At 38.1% G+C, this 13,418-nt stretch overlaps 1 protein-coding gene across 4 annotated transcripts in view; it reads right to left on the reverse strand.

Moving 5' to 3' along the window:
* ABCB1 (ATP binding cassette subfamily B member 1) overlaps nt 1-13,418 on the reverse strand; it is a 196,120-nt gene that overhangs the window by 77,796 nt on the left and 104,906 nt on the right. For 2 of the 4 annotated variants that reach the window (XM_070507709.1, XM_070507707.1), the window contains 3 exons: nt 9,318-9,457; nt 8,699-8,772; nt 3,815-3,866 (listed from right to left, as the gene is read on the reverse strand). In XM_070507709.1, the coding sequence (XP_070363810.1) occupies nt 3,815-3,866; nt 8,699-8,766 (120 nt within the window). In that variant the 5' untranslated portion in view covers nt 8,767-8,772; nt 9,318-9,457. Of the gene's footprint in view, nt 1-3,814; nt 3,867-8,698; nt 8,773-9,317; nt 9,639-13,418 lie in introns of all 4 variants that reach the window. The other 2 variants (XM_014862406.3, XM_070507704.1) reach the window with 1 other exon arrangement.

Raw genomic sequence — 13,418 nt, forward strand, 5'->3', positions numbered from 1 at the left:
AGTCCTTGTCCACAGTGTAATTTACTAAAGTAGAATAGGGTTGAAAGTTGTTGGAACTGAAGAGGTCAAAGGAGTCATTTTATTATAGGTCACCAGTATAGAATATTGAGAGCACAGGTGAATGAAGTAGAAGCAATCAAATGCCAATGTCCTCTACGGAGGAGCAAAAGTAACTAGAAATTGGTAGGATATCAGTGAAAATGGAGAGAAGATACTATAACTGTGCAGAACAAAACCCAAATGAGAAAGGAGTTTTGCATAAAAACAATTTGGAAATGGCTGTGTGAAAATAGAAAAATGCCAATACCATCACTGACTCCTGATATAAGGGGTTGAAGAACTCGAACTTCACAGGCAAAGGTGACACGAAAATAAAAACAAAGGGCTGGAAGGAAAACCAGCAGACTGTGGCATCACAGAAGCAAACAAGAAAGAACATGGTGGACAGTGTCAAGTGCTACATAAAGGTCAAGATAGAATCAAAACATGTCCACTGAATTTGGTGAGTGGTGGAGACAGAAGCCAAATTATATCACATTAGGAAGTGATTGCAAGGTGAAACTGAGATAGAAAGTAAGGGCAGCTCCTGTGTGTGAAATAAGCTAGAGGGGAATGGATTTAAGAAGGGTGTTAGCAAAATTAAAGACACCTGACGTGTAAACGTCAATGAGAAAGACCCCCTTGAGAGGGAAAGACTGAAAATACAGTTTGTGAAATAAAGAGAGAGGTCATCCACCAAGACTTGAGAGGAGGAGTTCAGAGTCGGGGGGAAGAAGTGGAAACTGTGAAAAGAGTAGAGGATTGACATAGTCAGCAAGAACATGTGGAAAAGGTTTTCTGTGCTGGGTATACCCTGTTGTGAGATTTTCCCTAGCACCAGTCAGGTGTCGGTGTTCAGGCACCAAGAAAGCAGATGGCTGATTTTGCCTGGGCTGTGTATGACAAATAGGTGAAAGGAAGTTTATAGTTTTGACAAGAGAATAACTAAAGTGATGGTCATTAGTCTAAGCTGGATAAGAAAGTGACTGAAGACAGGAAGAGGCTGATGGGAAATTGATGGGTCAATGTGCTGAAGATCCAGAGAGAATAGTGAGCAGCTTGAAAAGAGAGGAGATGGCTGGCTAATTTAAGGTGACTGCCTGAATTGATCACTTTAGAGGGAGAAAAGTTTTTCAAACAACAAGAAAACCCAGGATGTGACTATATGAGTGAATGGTTGGGGTGAAGGAGAGGAAAAGATTATTGGAGCTGTGATGGTCAAGGAGAGGTTATTCATAACACCATAAAAGTCATCTAAGATAGTAGGAGCGCCAGGGGTAGAAAGGGAGACACCGAGTCAGAGGCTAAACTCTCAATGACTGAAGAATGACAGGTGATCGGAAGATAAGAGCATCAAAGAAATCTTCAATTCCAGGCAGATAAAAGCTTAACCAATCATAAATGGTTTAAGTTATCAAAAGCTCTGGCTCTAGACTAAGATCTGGGCAAAACTGGAACTATTCCTTATCTCTTTTTCATCACTTTCTCAAGACTGCTGAAAACCATCATAGTAGAAATAAGTTAACAGGGAGGGTGTGCAGAAAACAGTTAACACTGCAAGCTTGAGATTGCTGTATTTAGAAAGGCCTGCATTCAACGTTGGCCCCTGGCTGGCATCTAGAACTTGGATTTGGGGAGGGTTACTATCACCCTCACTGATAAAAGTGGACAAACTATTTGTACAATGTGCTTTATGCTGAACACCTGCATTCCGTCTGAGAGTGGAATTTGGATAAATGCTGTGCCTAAAAGACCAGCCCGCAGTAAAAATCTGGGTGCTGAGTCTCTAATGAGGTTCTCTGATAGACAGCATTTCACATGTGTTGTCATAACTCACTGCTGGGGTAATTTAAGTGTGACTTCACCGGGAGAGGACTCCACGAGCTTGTGCCTAGTTTCTCCTGAACATCTCCCTCTCTCCTTTTCCCACTGCTGATTTTGCTTTGTATCCTTTTGCTGTAATAATCTTAGCCATGAGTATGACAATATCCTGAGTCCTACGAGTCCTCCTAGTGCATCTTCGAACCTAACATTCTTGGAAACCCCTGACACACATGAGTTTTTGTCTTTGCTGGAAACTGTTGTTAATAAGCAATAAGCAATGCCAATAACATCAGCATTTTACTGTTAAATGTTCTGAATATGTTCTTGTGTTTATAGGTTTCATATACAAATTAAGTTCACAGTTCACTACACCAATTCTTCAGGAAAAAGACATGAGGAAAAGCCACATAAGTAGTACAGCTCTTCATCACAAAAGTCTTAGAATATATTCCTGCCGTCCTGAGCACTATGATTTAGAACATGAACTTCCCAGATTGGAATCCTAGCCCTGCTGTGTATCACTAGGCAAGTTAATATGTCTGGCCTCAGTTCCTTCATCTGTAAAATTAGAAAAGTAATAGTATCTATCTCAAAGGGAGTTGTAAGGATTAAATGAATTCATATATAAAGTACTTAGAACAACGCATGGCATGTAGTGCTATATATTATTATCTCACATTCAAACTCCAGATTTTTATATTTTTGTGGCTTGAATTGTATTGATAGTATTACCTCAACATATCAGCTCTGTTAAGTTTTCTAAAATATAAGACTTTTTAAAAAATTTAAGCTACAAATAAAAACTAAACTATAAAATACAGAAAGATTTTGGTCTCAAATGACAGAATTGAAATTACATCTTGGGAGCAAATCCTACTTTAACATAAAAGCTTCTTTCAATACAAGAACATAAGAATGAAATCTAAAACAAAAACCATCACTTCATCACTCATGTAATCTTTCTGAGAATGACTCAAGTGTATGTCTCATCTCTCGAAAATTCCAGAGAGTGGACATAGAACAAAAGGTGGAGCTGGAGTCAGAGCAACTGCAGTGCAGGAAAATGAAGACCATATACAATAACCACAGAGGCCCTAGTCAACACCAGGCAACTATTTTTTCCTGCCTAGAACTATTTTTATACTTAATTTACTAATATCCACCTTACAAGATAGCCTATCCCTCCCCTCCCCACATTTAAAAAATGTCTAGTGTGTTATGACTGAATTATAAAGTGTGCGCTGCGAGACTTCATTGATTCAGTGGTCTTCCAGGTTCTAATCCCACAGTTCACCCAAGTCTGCACTCTCAGAAAAAAAAGAAGGACCAAGGTAGAGAGACACTACCAACCAGCCACACCTATAAAATCCCTGTCTTATTCAAGTTTGATTAAAGAAAAGCTTCTAAGCGACCACTGTGCAACCAGAAAATGAGATAAAGAATTATATTAAAGTTGTCAAATTCTAGATTTTCAGTTATTAAACACAGAGGAGTAATGACATGTACTTAGTCATAGTAATAAGTAATCCATTACTAACTTCTATGATATGGGTCTCTGGGACTTTGACCTCAAACCTGCCAGGATTTCAGAGCCACTGATGACAGGGAACCTGATGTCTCATTTGAACCACACTCCATGTGGCTGGTTTCGTCTATCCAGATGGCTGAGGCCATCACTGGCAGAAGTGCTTGCATGGATAACAGATCACTGGCGACACAACTAATTAGGAGAATACTGAAATCTAGGCCAAGAACGGTGCCTGTTGAGGCTCAATTCACATGGTAAATTATGATTGGCATTCCCCTGAAAACAAGCTAAATTAAACTAAATCATTTTACCTCTCCGTTAACATACTCTCTAAGAAAATATTATACCAGATGAAAAATCTCTTTTCTAGGTAAGAAGTCAAATTCCCAAAGCATTTTGAATAGTGAATAAATTCAAACTTACCATTGCAAATATACTAACAGTTGGTTTCTTTTCTTTCTTCTCATCTTTTTTACTGAAAAACATAGCAATAGAATTACACAAAACTTTAAAATTTATATAAATTCTTAAATCACCAAATTAATGTAGGACTTATATTTAATAACACCTAGCACAAAGACACATATCTACAATATATTATTCAGTAAAAATAAAAGGTTAATAAATATGATCCCATTTATGAAGTTTAAATATAAATATGTTTACATGTATCTTAGAAATCCACACATGTGGTTATCACTGGATGTTAAGATTTCTATCAAAATATTTTCTTCCTTGAGCCTTTGGTATTTCCTAATTTTCTATGATGAATACTCACACAGACACACAACTGTTAGGATTAGAAAAAAAATTATATTAAAAAGAGCTTCCTGTTTTTAGTCTAATTACAAAATCATTCATGCTCTCCAGAGTTAATCCCTTGAACTATCATTGGAGACATTCTATCTATCTACTACCTAGATATTATCCTCACACATTCCCTTTACTAATGGAGAGTAGTGGCAATCAGATGCTGGACATAAACTAACCTAGAAGAAAGGTGCTTAAATTACTTTCTATGAGCAAATCTAATTTTGAAAGGATGTCTGGACCACTATGGCAATAAATGCAATCTAGAAAAACTACCATCAAAAAAGATAGCCTGTAAACCGTCAAAAAGCTGTCTTCAGGCATAAGAAGGTCAATAGTTATTTTGAGCCCAGATTCAAATAAATGTGTAACCTGGCTTCCACTCTATGTAACTGCCACCTACAACATGAGAGCAAACCAACCACAAGCAGCTTTGGCATCTGCATTTTTACATATACAAAAGAAAGAATATTTCAGAGAAGAATTGCATTATTTTTCCACAGATTTTCAAGTTCAAAAAGGAATTAATCTTTGTCTTTGTTCTTTACACTAAATGAGGTCAAAGAGTTGAAGAGACTTCTGAAGAAAAAAAATCCAGAATTTACCCCATGTTTGGCTTTGGAGTGCTGATAGATGGACATAAAAACACACAAAATACACAAATATAACTCTTCAGATTTGGTCCCACCCTAGTCCCAGTAAAGGCATGCTTTCAGTATCCCCGGAACCAGGATGAGAGGGGCAAAATAGCCAAACATAATTGAGTTTTGTTTTATTTTTAATTCTTTCGTTTTCTAAAACTGCCACTAGTGTGGAGAATTTATAATGTTCTAGGCGCTGACTGAGTAAACACTACCTATGCGTGACCTCATTTAATCTTATCTTAATCTCTGTGAGGCAGGCATATTTTGGTCCCTTTAGAGATGAGAAAACTGCAGGTGAGAAGAGTTAACTGACTTGTCCAAGGTCACGCAGCTAGAACAAAGTCAAGGTTTAAACTGAAAAGACTATCCCCTAAACACCAAGAAATTCGGTGCAACCTTGGACTTCTGAGATACTGCCTTGCATGGAAATGCACTTCCACACTGACTCTTCTCCCTACTAGATTACTTGTTTATCCCCATCTCCTCAAAACACAGTGCTCACAAAAAGCAAGTCACTTATCAAACCTCATTTTAATGAGGAATGTTTACAAATACAGATATTTCAAATGGTACTATTATCCAAGCATTATACCTATTAGCAAAGCCACATGCTTCTTCATAATTCCAAATCAGAATATATAGTTTTTTTTAAAAAACCCAAACTCATAGAAAAAAAGATCAGATTTGTGGTTACCAAATGGGGAAGGGGAGGCAATTGGAGAAAGGTGGCCCAAAGGTACAAACTTCCAGTTATAAGATAAACAAGTACTAGGGATGTAATGTACAGCATGATGACTATAGTTAACGTGCTATATGATATATAAAAAACGTTATTAAGACAGTAGATCCGAAGACTTCTCATCACAAGGAAAAATTTTTCTTTTTTTTTTTTTTCCCCTTTTATTGAATCTATGTGAAATGATGGATGTTAACTAATCTTATTGTGGTGATTGTTTCACAGTATATGTAAGTCAAACCATTATGCCATACATGGGAAACTTATACAGTGCTAGATATCAATTATATCTCAATAAAACTGGAGGAAAAAATATATAGTTTTATTAAGAAAATATTTAAAAAATCAATGATGACAAGCACAGTTTAATAATAACTACTTAACTAAAAGAATGATTTCTAGTTTGAAATAAAGTTTGTAGGCCATGATAAGAACCAATAACAAAACGAAGGGATATGCAGGCTCAAACAAATTCCTCTACCATTTCCCTCCACCCACCCTCTATACTTCTTACCCCAATATCATTAAGCGGCTGTGTCATAAGCACATAGTTCTTTAAGGTACCAAGTTGAAAAAAGTTAAAAACAAAAAAGGAAATATCTACCTTCCACTCTATGAAGTCCTTTTTTGGTTTATATGAAAAACTTTTATTATGAAAATTTTCAAATAAACAGAAAAATAAAGAATAGTAATAATGATTACCCATATAAACTTCACCTAACCTCAATAATTGTTAACATTTTGACCATATTTCTTTATCTACATAAAGAAGTATATATTATCATTGTTAATATTTTGAACAATTTGAAAGTTAAAATATCATGGCACTTCCCATGTTTTCTTACCATTATCACATCTAAGAAAATTAATAGCAATTGGGATATCATCTAATATCTGATACACATTCAAGTTTCCCAAGAACGTTTTCTATAGGTTTTTCTTTTTTTGAACTCATGTAACCAAGTTTCATGCATTAAATTTGGTAGTTTTGTCTCTTTAGTCTCTTTTTTTTCTTTTATCTAGAAGTCCTTCTGCAACACCCTCAACATTGACTCTTTGTAGGAAGAAGAACCAATGTCTCATAGAATGTCCCACATCTTGGATAGTCTGTTTCAAACTAAGACCAAATTGTGATGCGCAGTATAAAATATACAGATTTGAGGACTTAGTGCAAAAAAGGAAATGTAAACTATCTCACCAATAATTCTACTTACATGTCTAAATGATAACATTTTGGATACACTGGGCTCCTTAAAATATATTTTCAAAATTAATTTCACCTGTTTCTTTTTACTTTTCTTAATATTGCTACCAGAAAATTAATAATGATAAACGTGGCTCACATTATATTTCTACTGGACAGCATCAGTCTAGAAGCTTGGTTGGATTCAGACTAAAGGTTTTTGCAAACATACTTCCTAGCTGTCACTAACTTCCTAGGTGGTGTCATGTCACTAACACAGTCTATTCTACCATGAGTGATGCCAGGTCTGATCACTTGGTTAAGGTTGCTAACTGCAAAATCTCTCTCCTAGAAAACCACACTTTCCTTTCTCCTATTAGTAAGAATTTTGGATAATATTTAGTTACAACTCTTCTCTGAGTGGTTTAGGATCCATTAACAATCCTTTCCTGAATCAATTATAACAATGCAGGTTCCAATATGATAGCTGGCATTTTTCTGTAAAGCATGTTTCTGTATTCTCTCCACCTCTCCCATCATTTAAGTTTTCCTCCTCCTCCCAAAGTTTTAGTAAGGATTTATGAATTGCGCTGTATTCAGTATTTCACAATCAAGTACAGTCGTTATTCTTTTTGATGCTCAAATTTTCCTCAGACTTGACCAGTGGAAACCCCTTCAAGTCAGCTCCTGTGTCTTTTTGACAATTCCATTAAACTCCACTTGCTTATTTTCAGGTACCACAAGATACTCCAGGCTAACTTTGTATTTTCTTGGCCCCAGACATGGTTGGAATTAGCCATTTCTCTCTGCAGTGTGGATTCCATTTAGTGGAGGAATGGTATTTAGAAACCATGATCTGGCACTAAGCATGCTCATCGCTACTGTCCCTTTCAGTGGACTGAACTATTAAAAATATCAGGAGTTTAGGGCCCGCCCAGTGGCGTAGTGGTTAAGTTTGCACGCTCAAGCCACACTGTGGTGCCGTCCCACATACAAAATAGAGGAAGATGTGCACAGATGTTAGCTCAGTGACAATCTTCCTCAAGCAAAAAGAGGAAGACTGGCAAACAGATGTTAGCTCAAGGGCAATCTTCCTCACCAAAAAATTAAATAAATAAAACTTTTTAAAAAAGGAGTTCATATTGAAGTTTCCAATTCAAATTTAACATTTTTTAAAAACTTATTTGACGTCTACTTTGTATTTCTTATGTCTACACTGCAAACCTTGGTTTCTAATAATATTAATATATTTACTAATTTGTTTTATTTTACAATTTATATTAGTTTACTACTAACAATGAACCTACTGTGTGAAGTTTAAAATTCCCTATGTAGACACTGCATTGTTATCAAAATTTACTTAAAATAATTATTTTCCCTATGTGGTTACATTACCACTTCTATATGCAATCAGCATCATTTCATACCATGCCAGCTTCTTTGGTACTGAGGTCTTTTTTCAGAATTTCTTCTACAAGAGCTCCAGATTATTTATCAATTAATAAAAATTAACACATAATGGTAGTTTGGGCCTGCTGTCCCATCTGCCATGCCACTGACTTACAATGTTTACGTGGCTGTTTTACCAGAAGCAAGAGATGGACCACTGAGCAGACAACAAGTAGCATATGGTCCAAGCGCCCGGGCAATCAACTTCGCTTGTAAAGCCAGAAGTTTATAAAACACAGAAAGGGACGTGAGCATTGGCCTGTCTGCGGCCGGAAGCTGAGGGAGAAGCTCACCACGGAGGGAGGATGCAAACGCTGTGCTCAACTCAGCCAGCGAACTTCTACATAGCAACCACTTGCGTTTCAGATAAGAGTCAAAATCTTCATCGTCAACAACTCTTCGTTTATTTCGGAGCTGGAGGCTAGAAACAAATCAGCCAAATCTCTCAAGCCACGTAAAGTATGAAAGCGAAACAAACTGGCTACCTTTCTTCGTTAATTTTCAAGAAGTTCTTCTTCCCCCTTCTTCTATTGCGGCCTCCTTCAAGATCCATCGTGACCTGAGGAGTAAACCATAGCCCATTAGCCAACTGAATGATCTGCAGGAGGCAGAGGTGAAACTGAGCTTTACTGCCCCGCGGAGCCCGGCGAGAGTAAGGCGGCCCGCCCTGATGCTCTAGCTGCTCAGGCTGCGAAGGTCGCCGGAGGGACTTGCCAGCACGCCGAGCCCCCAGCCCGTCCGCGCGACCCGAGGTGGATGGCGGCGTTGTGCTCTGACTTGGCCTGGCGCCGCTGCGCCTCTCCCTCTCGGCTCCCCTCGCCGCGGGCGAGGCTCCCACCGTCCAGCCCCGGGGGATGCGAGACGGCCTGCCCGCGCCGCGCTGGTTCTACGCGATCGCGGCGATGCAATTCAGCCGAAAACGCTGGGCTGGGGGTGCTCCAGGAGCTCCCCGAGTGAGACTACGTCTCGCCCAACTTGGTCCCCAGGGACTTGCCGATCGGACTCTCCCCTCCCTCCCCTCCGAAGCCCTTCCCTCACAGGGACCAAGCTCAGGAATTGGAGAGGCCGACCGTTCCTGAGAAGTGTCCCTTCGTACTCCCCTACCTCGGGCTTTCCCCGGGGCGTCCACCAAGACGAGGATTTTGGAAGAAGAGCTTCAGACTTGAGCGGAAAGACCCGGCGGATGCAAACAGCTCCTTGACTTTGACGCTGGTGGAGCCGGTGATCGAATGCGCCCAGTCTTCCTGTAGATAAGGGAGCGAGGCAGGAGTGTGCAGCCCACACCCTGGCGCTCTTCTGCCCAGCCAATCAGCCTGGCCAGTCGGGATTACTCTCGGCCCCGCTCTATTGAAGGCTGATTGCAGGACAAGTTACAAAACAGGTTGGAATTCCAATAGGAATGCCCTCGCTCCTTTTGTCCCTCAGCTAAAAGACAAGTAGAGAAACATTATCAGCTGAATCATCCAGGACACTTAGATTTTTAGTGATGTCTGTACATGTCCACGTAAGTCTCCATATCCACAGAAGTATGTCTATGTAGATATGCAATTGGCTTCCTGGGTCTGGAGTGGATAAAGGAAACTTTCTTTGGCATCGCATCTAATACCGTTAATAAAATAACCTCGGACCTCGCCCATTCTGTGGTTAAAATGAGTTCAACTTCCCTCCTAGAAGCACCTTTAAAAAGGCCAGGTGAAATATTTCTGCAAGAATCTTTCTTCAGTGGGTTTGACAGTTTCTAAGGTGTATCTGTTCATCTTTAATTTGAAGATAAACGGAAGGAAATACTTAGAAAGAATTTTAAGTATGTAAATGAAAACTGACATTTCAGGGTAGAAATAGTGTTTAAAAGTATGCAGTATTTTCCGGTTTTAGCCATTAGATCAATTCCCTTGTTTTTCCAAGGTGTTTCAAAACTTCTATTTTAATTCAGATTATAAAAGTATCATGTATTTGAGAGTATTACTTTAGTTGGAATTTCATTCCATATTTATATACTACTACCATTTACTATTTTTTCTTTACTATTTTCTAAGTTAATGGAAAGTAAGTGCCATCTTCACAATTCAAATTCATAAAGCATTTAACTCACATCAGAGCTTTTTGTACTTCTTATAACCCTAGGGAAAATAGATGGGTTTGTAACCTTTAGTCTGCATTGTCTAACTTACACATATGGCCTCTCAGCTAGCTCAAAAGTTTAAAAGAAGAAAATCTTCTTATTTTGTACTGCGAAGGGTAAGTATTCTCCCTACTTTAAGACAATCATACTTCAAAGCCATAATTTTCTTTCCATCTTTTACTCCAAATGTTCCTTGCCTGAATTTTCTCCTTAACCATACAATCAAGTTTTTTTCTTCACAAACTGTTCATTAACTTTCTGACAGGCCACTACTTTTCTCTATGTTCTAATTGGCTATCCACGTGTACAACATTGGTTCACTGCTTAAACATTTAATGCCAACCCTATGATGCACCTGGGGCAAATATATAAAGCTTTCATCTTTGTTAGATGTATTTTTATTCTGATTCATGCCTCTGCTCTCTTTCTTTTACTTTGTCCCATGGTTAATGTGATCTTGTTATATTTTATATGTATAAATATATGTAATATTATATATTTATATTTATCATGTAACATATATAATTTTTATATACCTATATAACAAATATAAATATATTTATCCTTCTAAACTGCCTGAAACTTTCCCTAAAACAATGCAGGATATTTTAAAAAGTGTTATATTATGGTGATTATACTAGTTCTACAGGCTTGAGTCCAAGTGATAATCTCTGTCAAGGACATACATAGTTTAAGGATAGAATAGCCCAAAGAATTTTTAGCAAAGCTCTGTCTTTCCAATATATATTTTTTCATGTCTTTGCTCTACTGACATGAAAATATGGATGTAAAATGTGATGGACCTAAAACAACGGACACTTCTAGCTACGTCCAAGCCACAGTCCTTGACTTCATTAAAGACTTTGCCTCCTGGTTCACATTGCCGCCCACCACTCCTGGTAATATCTAACAGCTGGATTAGGCAACTCCTCTGTGAGCTTCATTAATTTCCAGTGAAACCCAAGCAGCTCCTTTCCAAGTCTTCACTCACACACCTTCATTCAAGGAGCTATTTTTCCTTTTTGAAGTGTGCTTCCTCATGATTCTGCACCTTCCCGTCCTCCACCAGCATATAGTCCTTTCACCAACTTATCTGTACTCTGCCAACACTCAGGCTTTGTGCCCCTGCTGCTGTCTATCCTATACATACTTGTGTGGTAATAATAATAACTAACATTTAACAGAAAACTGGCCATGTGCAAGGAACTGTCCGCAGCACTTGAAAGAGATGAACTCGTTTAATCCTCTCAAGAACCCTAGGAAGTAGCACTATGATTGTTACTCCCATTTTACACAGTGGAAGAAACTGAGGCTTATAGTATTTGCCCAAATTCACGTAATTGGTAAGAAGCTAACTCAGGACTTGAAAGCAGTCCAGCTCCCATAAGTACACTCTTAACCACTAACCTATACTACATAGTACACTATTATGCTACATCTACTAAACTGTCTTTTCGAGCTCCATGAAACATTTTCACATTATGTCTCCATCTTAGAACACCTGCAATGACTCCCTACCACCAACTTTATCATTTCTAAGAGTTTCCACTTAGTTTTTGAGGACTGCAACACTTTACGGCTCTCTGACCATCCTCAGACACCTCATTTCTTATATCCTCGCCCTTTCCCTGAACACATCCATACCTGTTCATTCCATTTCAGCCCAACTCTTCTCTTGGATGATTTACTCTTTTTTTCTACTCTGTGCCTTTCCACATGTAAATCTTTAAACTAAATTGATTTGCAATAATTTTCTTCTTCAGTACCTGATTCCACTAAACAAATTGGGCTTTAGAATCAGAAAAACAGCTTCAAGTACGATTTCTGCTGTTTTCGCTCTGTAAGTTTGAACAGGTTAAGTTTTCTGCCCCTCAGTTATCTCTTTCATAAAGAGAAGGTAATAATGGAACCTTATAGTATTATTGCAAGATTAAGTAATTTGTGTATTTAAAACACTTATGTAGTACCTAAACCACCCTATACACTCAACAAGTGCTCTACATTAGTCATAATACCCCCTTCTGAATCTCCTTTTGCCCTTCCTTGGCATTCTTCAGCATTCATGTATGTAGCTACATTTATTTATTCTCTATACATTCAATAGAGTAATAAAGAAAAACCAGTACCTAAATAATAAAGAAAATGAACAAATACAATACCATTTCATACCTTCATTGCCACTTCCCCCAGCATCTATGACTACGAATATTACAATTACTTCAAAAGTGGTCTCTCTACTTCTACCTTTACGCCTCTTTAACAGTCTCTCTCCATCCTCTCCTCCCCAAAGCCTATTGTTAAGAGTAAGCCAAGTCAAATTCTGTCACTATCCAATGGCTTTCCCTCTCACTCAGAGTAAAATCTGAAGTCCCTCCCATAGCCTTTAAGTCCCTATATGAACTGGCCCCCTCTCACCTCTGACTTCATCATCCCCTATTACTCTTTCCCCCTTAATTCTGTTCGAATCTCATCAGCCTTCTGTTCTTTGAACATCCAAGCATGCTCCCACTTCAGGGCATTTGCACTTATCATTACCTCTGCCTAAAACTCTCTTCCCTTAAGATAGCCATACAGCGTGACTCCTTTCCTCATTTTTCCAGGTCTTTATTCAAATGCCACGCTATTTCCCTCGAAGTATCTAGGAAATATAGTCTGGCACATAGTGAATGCTCAATAAATATGTGTTAAGTGAATGAATGGAAAAAATGAATGAGCAGGTTGACTCAGGAAAGTGTGGACTAAATATAAAATTATATGAAGACTTTTGGTTCTAAGATAGAACATTGTTCTTATTTTTATGCTACTTAAAAATTTTTATTATTTGAACTTAAGCTTATTGGGATGTTTCTTCATAAATCTGGGCTTCAGTTCAGTTAGTATTTATTCCACAGACATTTACTGAGTGCCTGCCATAAGCAAGCAGTGTGCTAAATTATAGTGATAGATGTTTTAAACATTATATTCTGCCTTCAGGGAGATTGCGGATTATTCTATCTGTAGAAGTTCTGCTGGCCCAGATAGATTGGGATTATGTGTTTTATTCATTGATTTGTTTGTATACCAGTTAGCGTAGTGCTTTTTCA

This window comes from Equus asinus, chromosome 1, assembly GCF_041296235.1.
Source record: "Equus asinus isolate D_3611 breed Donkey chromosome 1, EquAss-T2T_v2, whole genome shotgun sequence".
Classification (NCBI taxonomy): domain Eukaryota; kingdom Metazoa; phylum Chordata; class Mammalia; order Perissodactyla; family Equidae; genus Equus; species Equus asinus.